Source organism: Pelobates fuscus, chromosome 3 (assembly GCF_036172605.1).
Source record: "Pelobates fuscus isolate aPelFus1 chromosome 3, aPelFus1.pri, whole genome shotgun sequence".
NCBI lineage: Eukaryota > Metazoa > Chordata > Amphibia > Anura > Pelobatidae > Pelobates > Pelobates fuscus.
In genome coordinates this window covers 311329199-311351258 of record NC_086319.1, presented here as the reverse complement: position 1 = coordinate 311351258, position 22060 = coordinate 311329199, and the positions used below count along the sequence as shown (strand labels likewise).

At 38.5% G+C, this 22060-nt stretch overlaps 1 protein-coding gene across 2 annotated transcripts in view; it reads right to left on the bottom strand.

The window, feature by feature from the left end:
* The window catches only part of AKAP13 (A-kinase anchoring protein 13), a 294031-nt gene that overhangs the window by 83469 nt on the left and 188502 nt on the right, over nt 1–22060 (bottom strand). Inside the window, exon 1 of one of the 2 annotated variants that reach the window (XM_063448875.1) lies at nt 1848–2145. The exons of the other annotated variant lie outside the window; for it this stretch is intronic. Within the exon in view, the coding sequence (XP_063304945.1) occupies nt 1848–1928 (81 nt within the window). The 5' untranslated portion in view covers nt 1929–2145. Of the gene's footprint in view, nt 1–1847; nt 2146–22060 lie in introns of those variants that run through there. 2 annotated transcript variants of the gene reach the window in all.

Here is a 22060-nt window from a genome sequence, read left to right as displayed (position 1 = left end):
ATTTGCTCATTATTAAGATTCCCTAAATTAGCTCACATCCTTTAGTGTCTCTAACCATATTTTCTTAAATACTCTGTCCAAGAATTGCTGACATTTGACACACTTTGTTTTGACTGTCAGCACAGATTGGAATTATATCACTCGTTTTATTGTGTTATACATTTGTAACAGCAATAAATTCAAACAATCTCTTGTTGAATATAGTTTAGAGCACAATTTCTATGTATATTTCATCTTTATGTAAAACTACATTATCTAGAATTACAAATATGCTTTTTTTCACCTGTATAACATGCATGTGATATTTGGCACTGAAGAAATACTGATCAATCTGTATGTATCAAAAAAATAAATAAAAAAAAATTCATATTGACTTGGACCCTAAATTGGTAATAGATATAGCAAATGGAGATGGATTCACTAAGGCCTAACAAACACACCTGACCTGAAGATTCCACATGAGTACAAGGAGGTAGCAGATTTTATTTTATCCCTAGCTAGCCAAAGGTCAGCTGATGGTGAGTGGTATTATAGACGACATCAGCAAGTTGTTTCTAGGCTTACTAACATATTAGTAATAAAAAATAAAAATTAGCGCTACGGAATTTGTTGGCGCTATATAAATAATAAAATAATAATAATAATATATATATATATATATATATATATATATATAACAAAATATATTGCATGGTGTTTTTTTTTTTTTGTTTTTTTTTAAAGAAACTTGTTTTTTGTACCATATGTATAAATCCAGATCTACTTTTGTTTGATATGAATATAATAGTGACATAATTCCATGAACAGACATTTTCATTTTATTGCCATTATGGTTCCTGTAATAAAGTTGGTTATACTCTAGCTATCGCATATGTAGTATGTTAACAAAACACGATTGCTGCCACCACTAACATTTCATTAAATGTACTCCTAATTAGTGTGGTACCCAGATAGGTCATCTCAAGATTCCAGCAGCATCAGGTTAAATTTCTGCTCCATTTCTGACTTGGGGATACAAACTGAACTGGAAAATCAGGTTGTGTGCAAGGCATACATAATCCAGTTTAATTTAAGGGTTGTATAACAATACATTAACACAAAACCAGAAAGTGGAAGAAGTAAATCTGTACACATTTGGTCTGTCAGCTAAGCAGTGTTTACGTGATGGCAGTTATATGTCTTTTAGCTCCAGCATTTGGTTTGTGCGGCAAGTGTCTGGGTATGGTGCACTGCCCTATATGTCCACTCCAAAGAGTCTCACCTAAAACCGTTAGAAGAGTGGAACATTGTCAGACTGCCACCTTGAGCCAGCTATATTTAGCACAAAAGGGATTGCTCTGCTAACAAAATATACAGCAAAGTACTGAGACCTTCATAAAGAACAGATATTACATTCTGCTTGCAAAAACTAAAACTAACGGAAGCTACATCAATCTGATCATTTCCTCATAACTGCTATGAACAAATATAAAATAGAACGTGAACTACTCGCTCACTTCCCATAAGGTTTATGTCAAGTAGAATATAATAAATAGGGGATTTTTAGAGGAATGTTTGTTGTACATGTGATGAAAAATTATCTCAGCCACCTTACCATGCATATTTATTTATTTATTATTGCCATTTACATAGCGCCAACAGATTCCGTAGCGCTTTACAATATGATATAGAAGAACATTAGATCACAATCTCTGGTATACACATTTAAAAAATTGTGTACTTCACGTCTGTACATTAAGAGAATAAATGATTTTGACAAAAGCAAATAAATGGAACAGCAGTATAGGGGGGAGAAAAAAAATCAGATACTGTAAAACAAAACAAAGTATTAAGAAAAGGATATCTACCTTTAATAGCACCACATCTACAGTTCTGTCGACTTTAGAAATGTCACACAGGCTATAACGTCTCTTGTACCTCTCATACATCTTTCCAAAGACTTGAGAAATGGGATAAGTTACAAAGCAATCCCCTACAGGTCCTTGGTCACTGGTAGAGGACTGGCTGTATCCTCCCCCAAAAATCCCAACACTATCGGATTCCTTGTCCAGAAAAACATTTCCACTATAGGACTAAATCAAACTTGGTCCTTGCAAGTTCAGATAAAATCCAAAATAAAAAGTCACCAAAGGAGCTCACCAGATGAAGCAGCAAATTGGTAACAGACGGTTACAAAAATCTTCAAATGAGCCAATGCGAAAATAAAGCTGGCTGATTTGGGCAAGTCCAAAAAACACCAAGACGAGAGGAAAAAAATCCCAAAACCAAAACAGATACGTTATTGTCTAGACATGACTTCAACATTTCATCCTCTGATGTGCAAAACTGAAGAATAGATCCCAGCCTGTGTTTCTTCTTGCATTTACTCACAGAATTCCAGAAACCGTTTTTACAGGAGAAATCTGAGACTGCTGCAAAAATCTCTTCACCATATTCAGGACTAATGAGATTTTTTTTCCCTTTGAATATGGTTTTTATTTCCAATCACAACTCAAAGGGGAAAAGCCACTCCCTCTCTAGACGTCATTTCTTCTTTTATATTTTTTTTTTTTCTGTTCAGCACTCGAAAGCTTGACTCATATTCCCAGACAATGTCCTTAAAGCTAGCTTTGAGCAATGAGAAAATACGAATCACTGTAGTTGTCCCATTGCAAATCTAAGATTTTTGCAGCCCTTATAAGAATTCCCCCCCCCAAAAAAAAAAAAAAACAACGATGTGGAAAAAAGCAAAAATATTCTTACTCACACATACAAAAACAAAAAGAGGAACCAATCAGATATTCTAGGAAGACAAAAGAAGAAACAGTTTCTTTTTAGAATATGGGGTGTTAAGATTTTGGCTTTTTCTCTCTGTCGGTTTCGTGACAGCACTCTGTGAGCCTGACTAATTTGCTTCTGTCAATGCTCTCATTCACATCAGCTGGGGCCCATGAAGTTTTACCCTGCCACATGGCTTCCTGTGTTCCGGGAGTTCCACCCATCCCACCCTCCCCCCTCTCCTTCAGCATCACAAACTCCACATCCCTCTCATGGGAGAGAAACCTTTCCATATAGCTTTTAACTGTACTGTGTGTCAGTTTGAACAGACGACCTTGCAATGGAAAGACTGGGGGGTTAGTAAGGGAGGAGGTGAAATGTAGCTTATATACATACAGACACACACAGACTTCTGAAATCAATAAACTAAAATGGGTACATTTAGAACAACCATTCTCTGGCAGAACTGTGCGGTTAAAGATTCCATAAACTTAGACTTGCTCAATACGCTCCTCCCCCCACCCCCCACCAAATTAGGGAAAAACAAAACATAAAAACGCTAAAAACATTCACCAGTGCATAGTACAAAAAAAATAAAGCACCATTGATCAGAAAAACCTAATGGTAAAACTACCACAAAGGTTGTGATCGGCTTTGCAGTTTGCTCTGCTGGTGAGCCACAGAATATCCCAGAAAAGTTCACTGGAAAAAACCCATAACCTTGCTGTACATTTCTATACTGGGGAGTTATTTATCAAGAACTCTAAATCTGGAACAGAAATATAGTGTTTGTTTACAGTTTTTAATAACCAATTTATTTTCCATTCAGGAACGGATTAAATGCTTTTTAGAACAATAAAAAAAAGGTACCAACTTAGGATGACGGGCCTATTCACTCCCCCACACAACCTTACATAAACTCAATTCACTTTACCACACATGATCCCATTAGACAAAGACTTAACTTGTGCACTGCTGTACAGAACTAAACACTAAAATCATTATTCACTAAATAGTGAACTAAAACTACAGCTTGAACATAATATATAACATACCTGACTTAAAGGGACACTCCAGGCACCAAAACAACTTCATCTAAATGACGTTGTTATGGTGCCAGAAGGCTCCTGGAGGCACTCTTACCTCAAGGGGTTAAACCGGTCCAGAATTATGTAACCCTCAAACCTATAATCTGAAAATTCAGAAGCCGTATGCCATCATTGGGAGTGGATATCGCCGCTGGAGGCAACTTTGGGTTTAAACAGTTGGAGAACGGTTTAACCACTTGACATAAGAGTACCTCCAGGGGTCGCCTGGCACCATAACAACTTCATTTAAATAAAGTTGTTTTGGTGCCAGGAGTGTCCCTTTAAGGAACTTTTCTAGCTTTATTGTTTTGGCTGTAAATTTTAGAACATTGGTTTTTAAATTTCTCTTATATGTATTCTGTTAAACCGCAAACTTTTGCAGAACCTACCAAGTCTGAACACCGATTACAGGCCAATATGTACTTAATCAAATGCTGTTATGTGGTCTGTAGTTTTCCCATATTACAGTGCAATAAACATATACTGGTGGTTTTGTAAACTAATGCAAATCTAACTCTCCAGCAGGAAAAGGATGTAAAAGGAAACAAATCACTGCTACAGTGAGTGATTGACTTGTGCTCTTGGCTTTAATTTCCTCTCTAGTCGGCAGCCATATTGATTCTAATTCAAAGACCTCACCAAACCTTTGGTCCTATTGCAGTGGAATATATTATGTTTCATGTTTTTTTACACACACACACACACACACACACACGAATTCTCTGTGCCCCATAACCGCAGTATCTGTATGAAGAACTGGAAATATGGCCTGTTTCAATGCAAAAATGCAATCAATTAAAACCATATTAAAGCCTGGTCCTTTAACATGTTGGGAATTGATAAGGAGGGTCTACAAACCTAGGCAGATCCAAAAAGAGGAATCCCCTTTCTTCGCCACATGGGTGGGCAAAGCAACAAACAGACTGACGGTGAAAGGGTTAAAACAGACAGCCCTTTTTTTAATGTCATAGGCCGAATTATGAATTTTAACACACACCTGTCATTTACAACAAAAACAAAAAACAAAACAACAAACATAAGGATCAGAGGTACAGGAATTTCTGCAATGTTTTTTTTTAATAAACAAAACTTTATTAGGCAAGCTATAAGAAATACGGTACTTGTGAGCAGTAAACAATAACAATGTTTGCCTATAAATTCTTCAAAACACCACTCATTATGCTATTGTCAAAAGGACTTACTGCCTTCAAATATTACAAAAGAACAAGTCATCCAGCAATGTTTGAGAGTATCTCCTATGCTTACAGTAGTCTGCTATCTCATTTGTTTGTATCACCGATGGCTCCCTATTCTTTGGAACTGCTATCATTATGATGTGTTTTTAGCATCAGACTCAACCATTTTCAAATCACTAGAATCCTGCGGCTCAGAATTCTCTGCTATAAGCTCTTTCTTCAAAATGTTGTTTGGAAGAAGGAAATTGTGAATCTATAATTATTTGCTGACGCAACATATTTGTTTCCAGAGCAGCAATCATTTCCAGATGTTTCAAAGCCTAGTGCAAACGTATTTCTCTTTGCAAATATGACAAAGAAACATGCAAATTGCTGAATTTGAGCAGCTATTTGGCTCAGTCTTTATGACACACACACCACCACCACCACAAATCCAGTCCTATGAAAAAGTAGACTCTCTTTTAAGCACACACCTTAATTATTTTATTAGACTTCAACACTCATTACTAGCAGGGTATACCACGCTATAGTCTTTCAGTAGTCAATAACTGGGTGAAGATGGTCATTGTAATCCAAAACAGCTTTCACAACTCCTATGTAGTCAGGTATTTCCCAAACAAGGCCTGCTAAGTGGATATTACTCGCCTGTGTTCACATGACAATGTCAGAATCTGTGATCTGAAAAGAGCATTACGTGTCATCTATACACTGAGCTGGCCAAATAAAAAGTATAAACTAGTTTGCTTCAATTGATTCATTAGCATTCTGTATGCCGAATGCACATTTTTATAGAAGTGTGAAACCTATCAAATATATAAATAAATACATTTTTAAAAATTGTGTTTGATGCAAACAAACCAGTGTCAATTAGGTGAAAGAAAACACTTCAAAAGTATGTAAAACTAGACAATACTTCTTAAAACATTTTTCTTAATGAGCAGCCAGGGATAGGATGAGATTGCCGGTAATGCTCTCAGCATATCATTGGCACCAAAGCGAAACACTTTTGTAGTAATGGAAGGGCTGGAGGAAGCAGGGTATAGGTCAAGAGAACTTTGGGGTTAAACATGTGTTGCCCAGGAACTCCAGACTCTATATCAACTTCATTGAGATGGACTAGTTATGGTGCCCAGAATGGTCATATAAACCAGCTCCCACTATTTTGAGGGTGTTAACCTCACTGGAGTCTAATCAAAATATAGATCTAGAGAGTGAAGTGGCCAAAGAAAAAGAGGAGATCTTACAGAATAGATTAAACAATTTGGATGAAAGAATTGCGGACACCAAGAGTAAGAAATACTGGAGAGGATAAAACACCTTTTGTATAAAAAATAAAATTTCCAGAAAAAGAGGTTCAACATGTATTCCTTTAAGAAATATGAAAGCCCATAGAACTCCTATGTCTAAAAGGAGAAAATCTCCATACAGGGGTAATAAAGTAAGTCATTTTCACACTTTCCATTGTCAAAGAAAGGACCCTATACCAAAAGAGTTAATACAACAAATAAGGACAGGAGGTCAGGAGAGGATAACAGAGGTGGAAGATCATATGCACAAGCATTAAGAAGTAATTAAGACTTTAATAAGAGAAATGCATATACCAACTACCAAAGTGAATTTTTTTTCGGGGGAAGACACAAGCCCCAAAAGAAAGAACTATAACCAATTACTTTCGTCCAAGGAGAGAAGAATAAGAACATCCCAATTGTTATTCTCCTATACGTACAGAGACCCCACAGAAAAGGTTGAGATTGGAGAAACGCACAAACCCACACAGGATTCTGTCCAAAAAGGAAACCAATAGGGGGATATTTAATTTATCTGGGATCACAGAGGTTCAATTGTTAGAAAGAGGCATTAAATTTGTCCCCAATAAGGAGGTTGACAGTTTTGAGCTATATATGGATTTTAAAAAAATCCATTAGATCAATGACTGTTAAAAGTCACTTTCCTAAATATCCTATACCCCCTAAAACAAACGGAGAGTGTAAAAATCTCTCATGAACATTTTAGAGCAAAATCTCACTTCTTCCCTAATCAAAGTAAGGGCCCTTATCAAGAAATCTTTGAAAATATGGTAGACCAAGCGTTGGAAAAACTAATATCTAAAAAAAGAGGAATGAGGTAGAATAATTTAAATAAAGTAGAAAGTATAGGTCTAAAGAGAAGATTTGTAATAAAAGAGGCGGACAAAGGTGGGGCGATAGTAATAATGGCAATAGGATACGATCTAAAAGAAGCAAAAAATATCTTAGGAAACACAAACACATATGTAGAGTTAAAAACAGACCCTACAAACTCTTTTAATACTTCTCTAAAACAACTTCTGGGAGTAGCAACTAGGGAAGACATTTCACAAAATAATTAAGATTTTTTTTGCTCCAAAAGAATCCAACTATTCCGATATTTGATTTTTTGCCTAAAATGCACAAATGTCTTCTAACCCCTCCAGGCCGTCCCATTATCAGCAGTACAAATTCATTGCCAGCTAACCTCTCAGCCTTTATCGATTTCGATCTACAAAAATATGCCTGGAAAGCAAAATTTTATATTAAGGACACCAAATTGTTCCTACAGAAAATTAAGAGTATAGAGTGGCAAGAAGAGTACAGCTGGGCGACACTAGACGTGACGTCACTGTACACAGTGATTAGCCATGACTTGGGAATAGAAGCGGTAGAATTTTATATGGAGGAAGACGAAGAGACATCCAGGGAATTGACATCCAGAAAATTTAGATCTTTTTTCACAATCCATTTCACTGCCATGGGCACCAGATTTGCCCTCAGTTATGCCAATACCTACACGAGAAGATGGGAAGATCGAACAATGTGATTTGGTCATGACTGGGGTGAAAACCTGGTGCTCCGGCGGAGATTTATCGATGACGTTTTTTTAATTTGGAAAGGATATCAATCCTTAACAGTTTTGTTGATTATCTCAATTCTATCAGTATAATGTAAATGTTACATCAACATAGAAAAAGAGGAAGATTGATTTTTTTGGATTTCTCTTTGTCTTATAAGGGAGGTCTAAATGCTTCTTCAAACCTACGGACGGAAACAGCTTTGTGCATAAGAGAAGTAGTCATAACAGGGCTGAGGGGAATAGCAAAAGGACAACTCACAAGAGTGAGATTGAACTGTTCAGAGATATTAGATTTTAGATAACAGGCAGGACATATTAAGAATAAATTAGTTCAAAAAGGCTACAATAAAAATAGTATAGAGGAGGAAATTAGATTGATGTCACAGAGGGGTAGGAATGAGCTTCATGGACAAACAAAAGGAGGAAAACTGGAAGAACAACTTCCAATATGTTTTTTGTACAAAATATAATTTACATCATGAAAAATACAAAAAATAAAAGTTTAAACACATTTTGGTCCATTTACGAAAACACCCAATATTAGTGTTTAGAAAAAAACAAAATCTGAAGAATATGTTAGCACCTAGCTACATTAGGAAAAAGGAGAAAAAAAACTTTAAATATGAAAGAAAAGGGTTTTAAAGTATGTGGGAATTGTAAAGCCTATTCCACGATAAATATGACTAAAACTGGTAGATTTGTAAGTGTGACCACGGGAGATGACTTCCCAATCAAGGCAATTATTGACTGCAGCACAGACTATGTAGTGTATATGCTGGAGTGTCCATGCAGTAAACAATATATAGGCCGTACAAAAAGAATCCTGAAAATTAGAACTCTGGAACATATAAATAATGTAAAAAGGGGCTATACATCCCACTCGATCCCAATACACTGTAACTCTTGTCCAGCTTTTAATTTTAAGAATTTCCATTGAAAAAGTACACCCTCATTGGGGGGAGGGAAGGGGGCGATAGGGTTAAACTTACTGGATGCATAGGTTACATACATACTAGATACATAGGTTACGCACATAAGAACCGAAAGGATTAAATGTAGATATAGATTTGGTTTGTTTTCTTTAGACTACGTAATAAGATTAGGTATATCCAACAATTAAACTAATAACTGAATAATGATTTATTTTTTAATATAAAAATATCACTGATATAATCACACTTTAAGAATAAGAACACTTAAAAAATTAAGAGAACTTTATGAATTGGTTAAAACAGCGGTTCCCAAACTGTGTGCCGCATCGCCCTGGGGTGCCGCGACAGGCATATAGGGGAGTCGCAAGATATTTTCCCGGTGCTATGATCATAGCACTGGGAACTGTGCCTCCCCCTCCCCTGCCACCTCTGCAGAGATCTTCCTCTCCAGCCCGCTAGCAGTGTAATGCTGGCAGCCGGGAGGGGAGGGAGAGAGAACCCGGGGAGCTCTAACTTGCAGCTCCGCCGGGTTCCCCTCTTGCAAGCTCGGAGCGTTGCCGCGGTTACCACGGCAATGCTCCGAATCTCGCGAGAATTAACTCTAGCAGCTTTGGAGGCTGCTAGAGTTGTTATTATTATTATTATTATTGCAATTTATATAGCGCCAACAGATTCCGTAGCGCTTTACAATATTATGAGAGGGGATTTAACTATAAATAGGACAATTACAAATAAACTTACAGGAACAATAGGTTGAAGAGGACCCTGCTCAATCGAGCTTACATTCTATAGGAGGTGGGGTGTAAAACACATTAGGACAGGAATTTGCAATTAAATAAGGTGAACTGCCCTTTAGGAGAGGGCAAGAGACAGGTATGTGAGGTATTGGTTAGTCTTGGAGGCCATAAGCTTTCCTAAAGAGATGGGTTTTAAGGCATTTCTTAAAAGATGCAAGACTAGGGGAGAGTCTGATGGCGGTAGGCAGGCTATTCCATAGGAAGGGAGCCGCCCGCGAGAAGTCCTGCAAGCGCGAGTTGGCCGTACGAGTGCGGACAACGGACAGGAGGTGGTCACGGGCAGAGCGGAGAGACCGAGAAGGGACATACCTATGGATCTGTGAGGAGATGTAAGAGGGGCTAAAGTTGTTCAGTGCTTTATAGGTGTGAGTTAGTACCTTGAATTGACTCCTATAGCATACAGGAAGCCAATGTAAGGACTGGCAGAGGGGATAGGTGTGTGAGAAACGACTAGAGAGGAAAATCAGTCTAGCAGCAGCGTTCATTACGGACTGTAGGGGTGCAGTACGGCTTTTGGGAAGACCAATCAGGAGAGGGTTACAGTAATCCATGCGAGAAATTACTAGAGCATGGACAAGCTCCTTGGTAGTATCTGTTGCAAGAAAGGGGCGGATGCGGGCTATGTTTTTAAGATGGAATCTACAGGATTTGGCAACATGCTGGATGTGAGGCTCAAAGGTGAGACCAGAGTCAAGTATGACGCCAAGACAGCGCGCTTGCAAGGATGGACTGATGTTGGTACCACAAACTTGGAGGGAGAGCGAAAGAGGAGGATCAGTATTAGGAGGAGGAAAGACAAGGAGCTCAGTTTTAGAGAGATTGAGTTTCAGAAAGCGGGAGGACATCCAGTCAGAGATGGAAGAAAGGCAAGCAGTGACACGTTGCAGGACGGCAGGGGAGAGGTCTGGGGAGGAGAGATATAGCTGGGTGTCATCAGTGTACAGGTGGTAGTGGAATCCAAAAGAGGTAATAAGTTTGCCAAGAGAGGCAGTATAAAGAGAGAATAGAAGGGGACCAAGGACGGAGCCTTGGGGGACACCAACCGAGACAGGGCGAGGGGAGGAGGTATCATTAGAAAAGGAGATACTGAATGAGCGTTGGGAGAGATAAGAGGAAAACCATGAGAGGACAGAGTCACAGAGACCAAGCGATTGAAGAGTTTGAAGAAGGAGAGCATGATCAACGGTGTCAAAGGCCGCTGAGAGGTCAAGAAGAATTAGTATGGAGTAGTGGCCTTTGGATTTAGCTGCGATTAGGTCGTTAGTGACTTTGATAAGGGCAGTCTCTGTAGAGTGTAGAGGGCGGAAGCCAGATTGAAGGGGGTCAAGGAGAGAGTTGGAATTGAGGAAATGAGACACACGGGTAAAGACAAGTCTTTCCAGAAGCTTTGAGGAAAAAGGGAGCAGGGATATGGGACGGTAGTTAGAGGGGGTGGACGGGTCGAGTGATGTTTTTTTTTAGTATAGGTACTACAGTGGCATGTTTAAGGTCAGCAGGGACGATGCCAGAAGAGAGCGAGCAGTTGAAGATGTGTGTTAGAGAAGGCACGAGACAAGTGGAGAGAGATCTGATAAGGTGAGATGGAACAGGATCGAGCGGGCAAGTGGTGGGGCGAGAGGAGCAAAGAAGAGCAGCCACCTCTTGGTCAGTAGCTGGGGAGAATGTCTGAAGAGTAGGAAAGGCATGATCTATGTGTGATTGAGACACAGAAAGGCAAGGAGGGGAGAATTCTTTCCTTAGCTGTTCAATCTTGTCAGTGAAGTAACATGCAAAGTTATCAGAAGTAAGGTTAGTTTTGGGGGTGGCCACCGCAGGGCGAAGAAGAGAATTAAAGGTGTCAAAGTGACGCCTGGGGTTGCGGGAACATGAACTAATGAGAGAGGAAAAATAGGACTGTTTGGCAAGGGCAAGGGCTGCACTGTATGAACACAATATGAATCTATAATGGAGAAAGTCTGATTGGGTACGAGACTTCCTCCAGGAGCGTTCAGCACAACGGGAGCATCTTTGCAGGTAGCACGTTGATTTAGTATGCCATGGTTGGGGGCGGGTCCTCCTTGAGGTGCTTGTTTGGAGAGGCGCTGCAGTGTTCAAGGCAGATGTAAGAGTAGAGTTATATATGGAGATGGCCAGTGAAGGACAGGAGAGGGTAGGGGTGGACAGCAGTTGTGAATCAATGAGTTCACTTTCACCACTGGGACCACCAGGGCTTACCCACCGGACCACCAGGGATTGCAGGAAATGTCCCCCCTCCCAGGCAAAGGTAAGCAGGGGGATATTAAAAGTATTATATTTAATTTTAAAAAAATTATATATCCATGAATTTGCCCTCCCACCTCCACAGACCCCACACCACACAATAACTGCCCCCATACGCAAACACATTACCCCTCATGCACAAGCTGCCCCACCCACACACACTGTACCCCTCACGCACAAGCTGCCCAACATACACAGTCAATGCACCCCTCAAATACACACTCCACCACTCACACACACACACACACACACAAATTGCACTCCTCACACACGTTACTGCCCCTATCCCCTTCTACAGCCCCTATTCCGGCAGATGCCAGGTAAGTTGTCAAACTGTTCTTAAACAGTTTTACTACTTACTCTGGGAGGGCACTATAGCACTACTGGCAACATAACCACTACAATTGTGCCTGGAGTTTCTTTAAATAATCTACCAGTGCCCCTCCCAAGATTAGGTTCTGGATCTGCGCTTGAATGACAAGCATTTCTGTCGAACAGGGGCTCAGTTTATATGCCACTACGCTGTACATATATACACAACCTAAAAATAATTTTGACTTGGGGCGCCTTGGAAAAATATTAAGGGCGCCTGAAAAGTTTGGGAACCACTGGGTTAAAAATATACTGTGATAGATTATCTATTGTGATAGTCACTAAGCACTTTAATATTTATGTATGAAGACAAGGGTTTAAATAAGAATAGAGAAGGGGTTAAATAAGAATCAATAGAGTTTAATAGATTCTACATTGTATTTTATTTGGTTGGTTTACTACATATAATCATAGCCCACCTTTTTCTCTTTATAGTGATTCATTTTTAACCCAAAGGGAGACTGGGTTTTTTTCTAGCTGAGGAGGGATATGTATTAATTGTATTGTGGAACGCACAGAAATTGGCTGCCAGTGCAAATCCAAACTGGAACGCAAATGGCCGCCTCTTGACACGCACACGTCATCAGGATGCCAAAACGGGATGTGGTGCTCCGGAAATGAAAACACGGAAACAACGAAGGAAAAAATACCGAGGAAATCAAAGAAGAAGAAGAAGAAAGAAAACAGCTGAGGAGAAGATGCATGCCCATTGAATTACTAATTAAACTAACGGACTAGTCCTATATAAATCAGGACTTGGGGGAAGGTAGTTAGATTGTTTGTTTGTTTTTTTCCAGTAGGAAATTTTCTTTAATTATTGTGTAATTGACAACATTGTTGGTCCCTGAGGAAGTCCACACGTAACGAAACACGTAAGACCGTTTTTATCTTTTATTTCTTATTCTGAATTTTATATTTTATTTGTACCTATTGCCAATAAAGCAATTATCAATACTTCACTGGATTCCTGATTTTGGTTCCTGAAGACATCTTGGTTCCAGTAAAAAGATCCATACAGAGGGAGAGAAGGTGTTAGCCCCCCCTCCAATACCTTTGGGGGAGGCACCCTTAAGGAGACATAAAATCTACATTATAGTAAGTGCTACTTGCAAAAGTGCCATGCTACTATTTTTTGACATATTGCATGTACTGTTTATTTTTCTTTAACAACTGTATCCTAATTGTTGCATAAGTATATATTACCTCACTGTATGTCTTGTAGATACAAAAATAAATAGGAACGACAATGGGATAAATTTATCATAGTGCTGCAGAATAGTCAGCATTTTTTGCCGGTGTGAACTTATCAATTCTTAAAAATTTTGTGCAGCACATTCAATATATTAAAGCGACATAATAAGCAGGAAATTATCCTATATTTTTTTTAATGCACAGAGAGCAGAAATGGTTTAAAAATATATAGAAGAATAAAAATTACCTTTAAAAATACTTAAGTTGTGTTATACTTGCGCATAAGAGTCTTCCCAAGAGATTACCCTAGATAATGACTAGTATAACCACAGCTCAGGCCAGAGGTCCATCCAAGTTGTGCATGTGCACATCGAAAATGCAAGTAAAACTGCCTCCCTTTGACAGATCAGTTCCAGTGGCTAGATTATAGCTGCAGAAACGATTAGATATAATTTTAGTTACAAACCACCGTGGGAAAATCGTGCCAAGTTGTTATGGTGAGCAGAGGGACTCTAATATTTTGCGTGTTTTATTTTTATCATCCAATCAGGATTGTCTAGCCATAACTGGGACTGTTGACAGTTATGTGACTCTTTGCTATGATATGAGCTGTGTAATACACACAGAATCCTAAAACCATTGCATTAAACAAGATACACGCTGAAGTCTGCAATATAACAAATATATAACTTCCTGTACTTGCCATGGGACAGTTACATGTGTTATTTTTTATTGCCTTAAAATAATAAAACTCTTTATGTTGTGTTTAAGCATGTGTTCTTAAAGGAACACTATAGGAAAACTATAGGAACACAAACATAAATTATTGCAATACGTGCCAGTGCTGTCCTTACAGTAAAATCCTAGACAACAATTTAACCCAAACATCACTAACACACTGCACTAAATATTAGCACCTCCGACACAACATCTAACACTTGCACTAACCTATACACTATCATAATATAATCTAGAACTGCTAGATGGCATTAATTTCTCACAATACATATATGTACACATGCACATAAATACTGACATAAGCAGTGGAAATAAGTACAACTGGAGGACATCAATCAATTGATGATGGTATGTGTAACGGATCATCTGGCACCTTGACTGGGTACCTCCGTTAATGGATGCTTCCTAGTTGACGCTGAGGGCTATAAGCACCACACCGGACACCACAACCACCGCAGACTCCACAACCGCCACAGCTTAGTTGGAGTCTCGCCGTCTCCTACCCAGCCTGGACCTAAGACAAGGCTCCAGGTTCCAGTGGGTGAACCTCTCTTCCTCCAGAGAGCGAAGCAGGAACAGCTCTTACAAAAGCTAGTGATTATTCAAGGGAGTATGAAGAGCATATCAATCCCATGTAGCAGTTTCCCCCAATAAGAGACAAGACTCTAGATTGAGGGTAAATCAGGAACAGAAAGTTTAATGGCACACACTGGTCTTTTATACAAGTTATACAGCAAAGGTGACGCCCAGGTGGACCGAATACAAAACATACAAGCCAATAAAAACAGAGGTTTACATTCAGACACTCCCATACAGTGTACACAATCCCTCCCCTCTGCCTGTGATACAATTAACAAAGACAATGGACTAACTCAATTAACGTTAAAGGAACACTATAGGCACCCAGACCACTTCAGCTTAATGAAGTGGTCTGGGTGCCAGGTCCAGCTAGGGTTAACCCTTTTTTCTATAAACATAGCAGTTTCAGAGAGGGTGGGGGCCCTGAGGGTGGGGCACCTCAGGGCACTATGGTGGTTCTTTAAGCAGAAAAAACATACTTTTTGACAAAGCCCAAAAAGTAACATATCCCCACAAAAGTCACATCCCTGATAGCCCCGATCTGGATAAACAACATATGCAAAAATCACCCAGATCGGTTCAGGGGTTTAGGAATTTCCTGGAAGTCTTATTTTTGCCCCACCGTGCACATGGTCCCATGCCCAAAACAGTTCCATACACTCAACGACAAAACACTGCTGGACAATTTAAGAAGGCCGCCGCCACAGGTTTGATCCTGTTCCAGTTAAAAGTCCAAAGGGCAGAAACAGTACTTTTGAACATGGGTTATCACAGGGCCCATAGTCCCAGGGTAGGAGGCTGGCAAACAGGCACCGCCAAAAAACAGTGGTGAAGTTGCTTTCGTCACAGTATGTATACTACACTTTTTTCTTTAAGAGCAATAATGTAATATGTTATTTGCAGGCTTAAAATGTAGTTATGGGAAGAGACGATCACTGAAGAGTGTGCTATATAATCATAATCTACAGTATCACTGCTTACTGTAAGTGTATTATCTGCTATAGCAACTGGAGTGGGAGTCCATTTCATACAGGCCTGTTTCTGTGCAATGTAATTGAATCTGTCAGCTCAGACGCTTTTCTTTTCTCAGTTAGCTAAACAATATGCAGCGGATAATTATGAATGATAAATCTAACAGAAAAGCAAATTAACTTCCCTCAAGGACAGGTGATACATTTCCTTTAAAATCCATGTGCTTACAGCAAGAATGATCCCTCCCTCCTGTGATACAAAACCGGGCTAAAAATGATCTTGAATAACTGGCAGACAAGCACACCCTAGCCCCAGGGCACCACTTTATGTGAAATGTGACCAGTGCAACTGGCATTGGACCCATGTGTGTCCCAAACAAGAATTTCAATGCAAACTCTATTATAAATGTAGGATACTAATAAACCCACAAGATTGATAGGATTTACAATAGCAGACAGCAGCTGACGCCATTGTTTCTGTCCCTCTCAGTACAGAACGGACGGGGACAATTATTAAAGAGTCGCCGACACTTTTCCATCTAATTGGTCAGAAAATTTTTGGTGCAATTTATTAAATCCGTCAGATTTTTGCAAATCTGTTTTTGCACATAACCCTCACATTTTTTATATATGCACCATATAACAGATTTATGAATATTTCACTAACTAGAAATTTGGAAGTCTTCTTAAATCTGCTAAAACGGTCAGAATATACTATGAATAATAATAACAGTCACTCCCAGGATGTGAGGAAGGGGAGAAAAGGTGAATTAATGGCAGAAGTCATAAATAGCAACTGCTTCCTTGGATGTTGCTGCTGCATTCATACAAAGGCAAATGTGTGCTGACATATTTATATGTGCATGCCTAATCCTAGCGCTAGCCCTCATTGAAATTATATACAAAAAAAAACATTTTGAAATCATGTAATTTAAAAAAAAAATGCATCAGCAAAGTATATATAGACGAGTAAAAGAAAATACAATTTTAGGTCACTGGATATATGTTTGTGTTTAATTATTATTGCCAAATTAAATAAAAATAAAAACATCCTAGAGCCTAAACAAATAGGGAATTATTTAAATCTTACCATTGTTTTTTTCTAATTTTCAGAACTCTTTCTATCTTTAATTGTTTTAAAACAGGAGTAGGCCAAGTATTTTTGGCAACCTATGAAGAAATAACCTGGATCTTCTGATGGCTAAACAGTAGTCTGCTATAAAAACAATCTACAATTTCTTATTAAATTGCAATACTTTCAGAAATGATCAGTCAATGAGGGTTCTCCATTTAGTTATTCTTTATGTTTTCATAATAGTGATACACTATTTCCCTTATTTCTGTACCATGTTATTCCTTTAAAGGACAGAGTAGATGCTTCAACCATTTCGGTCTACAATGAACATTCATTAGGAACTAAGTTATCGCAGGTTCTTTTTAGTTACTATAGCCATTTTATCGCATTGATTTGGTTATAATTCCTCGCATGTTAACACTGAATAATGGTCACTGGCTTTTATAGCCCGGCCCCCACCGGAGGTATATCTAAGGCAGAGACTGCACACTTCCTTGTACCATAGAGAGCTTCACACCTTAATCGGTGTCAACAGGTATACATTCACAGAATAATTATACATATAAATGTCTAAATGTTAAAGACGCCTTATGATATCTGGCCATAAGATATATTTTTTGGTAAATTCCAATGGGCATCCATATATTACTGTAAGGTTTGTCAATTTAGATGTACGCAATTGTAAGCGCAACTCATTTTCTCACAGGACTCGTGTCTGCTTGCGCACAAATGCTTGCTTGCTTGCGATAATATGCAGAGCTTGTATATAGGAATGCTGCATAAAACCTCCAAGAAACAGCAGCCAACACGAGAGATAATACTACGACCCCAAGGAATGCAAGATTTATGCGTAATATTATGTGGGTGTAAATTGCTCACAGTTTACGGATATAATGAATGTATTATATGAGCTATCTACTGTTCTATTTGCTATTACTTTTGAAATTAAAATGGACCAGTCACTTTCATACCGTTTAGTACCATTAAATGTATTTATCTAAATTACCTACAGCATGTGTTTAGTGTTTTTCAACTAGTGTAATAGCTTCAGAGACATTTGGTTTAAAGGATACAGACTACATTTCTTATTGGAGCTCTGTAACGTGTGAAGCGAAAATAAAAAAAGAATGGATACATCAATACTCCAAATTCACAGAATCATCCATTTCTTTACCTTTAGATGTTTTCTGCAGGAGATCATATAGAAAACAATGCTGGTCCTTACAAAGAGCATCTTGAAAATATAGCAGCACTGATCACAAAGGACAGTGGAGGTAAGTGACTAAATAATTTAACAGTTCTGCTTTAAATAATCAGTAGGGTTAGTTTTGAAAAGCTGATGCATTCCCTTACTGCCAATAATCATATACATAAGAGCGGAAACCATTTTATATCGCTCCTCCTAAGTATGAGTAGATCTTGTCGGGAGAAGTGGCCAGTTTGTTGTGCTTTTTCTTTGAAAGAGGAAGCTCGATATGATAAAGAACATTGATATGATAAAGAACATAATCTAATAAGTGTTTTGAAGCATATGAACACATAAAAAGATGTCTCATTGGTACCAGGATTCTGGTCTATTTATAATTGCTAGGAGAAAAGAGAAACATGCAAATGAGTTATTTCTCTTGATATAAAGTAAGGGGTGATTGAGCACAATATGAGTAGATTGTCAACTCCAGTATCTCTTATAAATAATATTATATACTGCCAATGATTTAGGATCCTTCAGACTTGTTGGTCACACAAACGGTAAATGGAGTTAATTCATAAACAAAAATGTGCTCACTGGTGTGCAATGGATTATTAACCCCTTAAGGACACATGACGTGTCTGACATGTCATGATTCCCTTTTATTCCAGAAGTTTGGTCCTTAAGGGGTTAAATCTAATCTTTAGGATTACAGAGGTTCCACTAAGATAGATCTGGGCCAGCCTCTGGACCAGGTCAATGAATGCCAACAAACTGCACACAGCAGTCCTTTCCTGTACATTCTACTTCATGGTAAGGTTAAACCAAGTTAGTCACCTTCCCATTATATTAAATGAAAGTAAAACTGCGCTCTCTGTTCCTGCATAACATCTGACAGCTGGTTTTGGAACTGGTTGAGTGACGGTGACATTAAGGACAAACCGTGTGTATTATGATGTACTTTTTTTCGTGAATATTTAAGAAAACAAGTATGTACCATATATAAGCATTTGTCTTTATGGATATAAATATGTTATGATGCAGGTATACCTCCATACAAAAGTAGGAATGGACACGAAACTGGTGCCTGTCAATAGTGCTCTATTTGGCAGACTGACAGGAACCTTGTCAAACTCAATTAAGGTTACATTCCATTGCGCAATTTTTTTTAAATCACTATTTAGTAGATATACCAGCAATAAAAAAAGCATGCATTTTTTTCATTAAAGGTATAACCAAGAACTTATTGCAGTAGCTGCAGATCCCTTGTCTGCTGCATTTGCAAGTTCTTCCATTTTTGAGAGCGAGAAGACTACAGGAGCCGCATGTGAGTCACGGTAATTGAAGCTTTCCAATGCTTCTCAATGAGCTGTAATAAATGTCACTGAGAAGGCGAGAAGACATGAGCACACTAGCACAGGGTGTCACACACTTCCATTTGCTATGTGGAGCTAATGGAAGCAGAAGAAAACCTCCCCGGCTTTCTTACTGACAGTCAGAGAGGTATTTCTGCCCCAAATAAGAAACGTGCAGATTTATATTGAACACACAAACGGAATGCGGAGTGTTCTTTTAAGGGCAGATGATGTGCCGTGTGCTTCTAATCAACTTTGACCCTGGTCTTAGTGCCCCAAGGTTACTCAGCACGTCTATATGATGCACTCAAGCTGCATTAATTAAGAACATTTTCTTGGTATTCCCAGATGGGGGACAATAAGGCACAATTTGGGGACTGTGAGACAGGATCTCAAAGTTTGCACAATTGGGACATATGAACAGAGGTTCTGGTCAAGAGTAAGTGGGCACACACACACAAAAAAAAAATACTAAAATACCACAAGGACAATTCTCTCCTCTATGGCATTTTTTCCCATCGTAAAAGTTCTACCATTATGCATATTTTATATTACATGACTTTTCTAAAATTAAGTTTAGGTCTAACTATTTTTTTTTAATTTTTTTTTAAATCTTAGGGCAGCAGCAAGATGCATATTTCCTATCCAGTCGAAAAGTGATTGGCATTATACTCCTGGCCACTAGCTACTATTTGCTGCGGTCCTTAACCCCTTAAGGACACATGCCATGTGTGACACATCTAGATTCCCTTTTATTCCAGAAGTTTGGTCCTTAAGGGGTTAAAGCAACACAACCACTACTGTCTGGGGACATTGCAAAGTTTTGCAAAATTCACAAAGACCCCCCTACGGTGTTATCACCAATGGGGTGTCTAATGTCCGGGGGGCAGGTAAAGGCAAGTTAATTTTCCTCTGGCGAGTCCTCTTTAGCTCCTGATGCTTCAGCGCCAAAAGCCAACATTACTGCTGTGCTCTTGCACATGCTCCACAGATAGAGCCAATTCCCTGCAGCATTCGGGGAATGATACTTCTAGATGTTGGTAGATGCATCCAGTCTTTAGAAGTTTCAAGTGTAGGAAACATACAGAGGAAAGTAGTCCCTACATTGTCTCAGTATATCGACTAAGTTGGAATTTCAGTGAATTTCTATCTTTGGAATATCTATCTTTCAGGGAAGGGTTGACATTGCTGCTTTAATTCAGCAACTCTTTCATTATACATGTACACATATACATACACATCAGAACGGACACTTTAAAAAATATAAACATACGCTGCCAGAATATTATAAGCAAGTCAGGAAATTATATAAATCCCACTATTCTTTTTACATTTTCCAAAAAACTTTTCCATCTTGAAGAGAAACGGTTTGCCAAAACATATCTGGCAAACACTAACAATTTTTTTTTTTTTTTTTTTTTTTTTAAAGTCTGAGAATCCTGAAAAAATAAAACAATCTGGATCAGTTGACATATATTCAGTGATCTGCACACTGTTCAGTGGGAACCCAACTGCTTAGCTGCTGAATAATTATTTGCAGATCACGCGGGACAATGAATAGCTTAACTTATCTTGTACATGTGCTGAATTGGTGCACATGTGTCACTGTGTATTTAGAGAGGAAGCGTGAAATCAGCAATTCAATAAAGTGTCTGAACAAAGCTTGCAAACCTGGCCCTTTACACAATGTCTAGAAGGGATTTATGGCAAAGTAAGAATTCAAACAACATGAATAAAAGAAAAGAGGTCTCAAAAGCAAATAATCCCAGTTTATTTACAAGCACATAAAAGAGTCTTAGATGATACTTTTTCTGTTGAATAAAAGATGTCAACATGCTAGCTTCACTACATATATTTGCAGAGCGAGTGCTGTGTGACAGAGCAAGAGATCTGTTTTAGGAAGGTTCTCCTGCTCATACCTGTTGTCATTTGTCATCAAAAAACTTTATAATGACAACTTATTGACAGAAGCACCATTATAATTGTTATAGGTATGGATATATATTATATGGTTATGCTAGCACAATCAATAGATATATATATTTTTTTTAAATAACATTTATTTAAAGGAACACTCCTGACCCCTAAATAACCTTTGCTTGCTGTATGAAGAGTTTGTCCTCTCCTGGTGGGTATATAGGCTGACCAGAGACTTGGATCTATGGTCATATCTCACACCTCAATTTGCCTGGTCCTCTGCAGATTTTTTGTTTGTGTTCTTTCCTAAATCGGTTACTTTTTTTTTTTTTATATATATATGTTCTTTTATGTTCTGGACGTTACTATGTTGTCTATGGAGCTACCTGGGGTGGAATATTAAGCTGTGTACTGCTAGTTCCTAAACATGTTTCTATCTTATTCATATCATTACTAGATGTACACTATAGTACGGTATGTCTCATTTAAGCTTGTTTTATTATACTTTTATCCTTTGACTCCTCCTGTCTAGCTAGTCTCATATGTATCCCAGTTTATCTCTTGTCCCACATTTAGACAGAGAACCTGAATCTCTAAAATTTTCAAAAGGGTGCATTAATATCAAATGTCACACTACTGTACTATTGTATGATCTGTTGTGCTTGTTCATGCTGTTGTGACATTGAAAGCCTGTTTTGTATCTTTATGCTTTATGTATCGCCATGCTGCAATAGCAAGAGAAAAATTGCACCGATCACTAGTCTCACATGGCTATA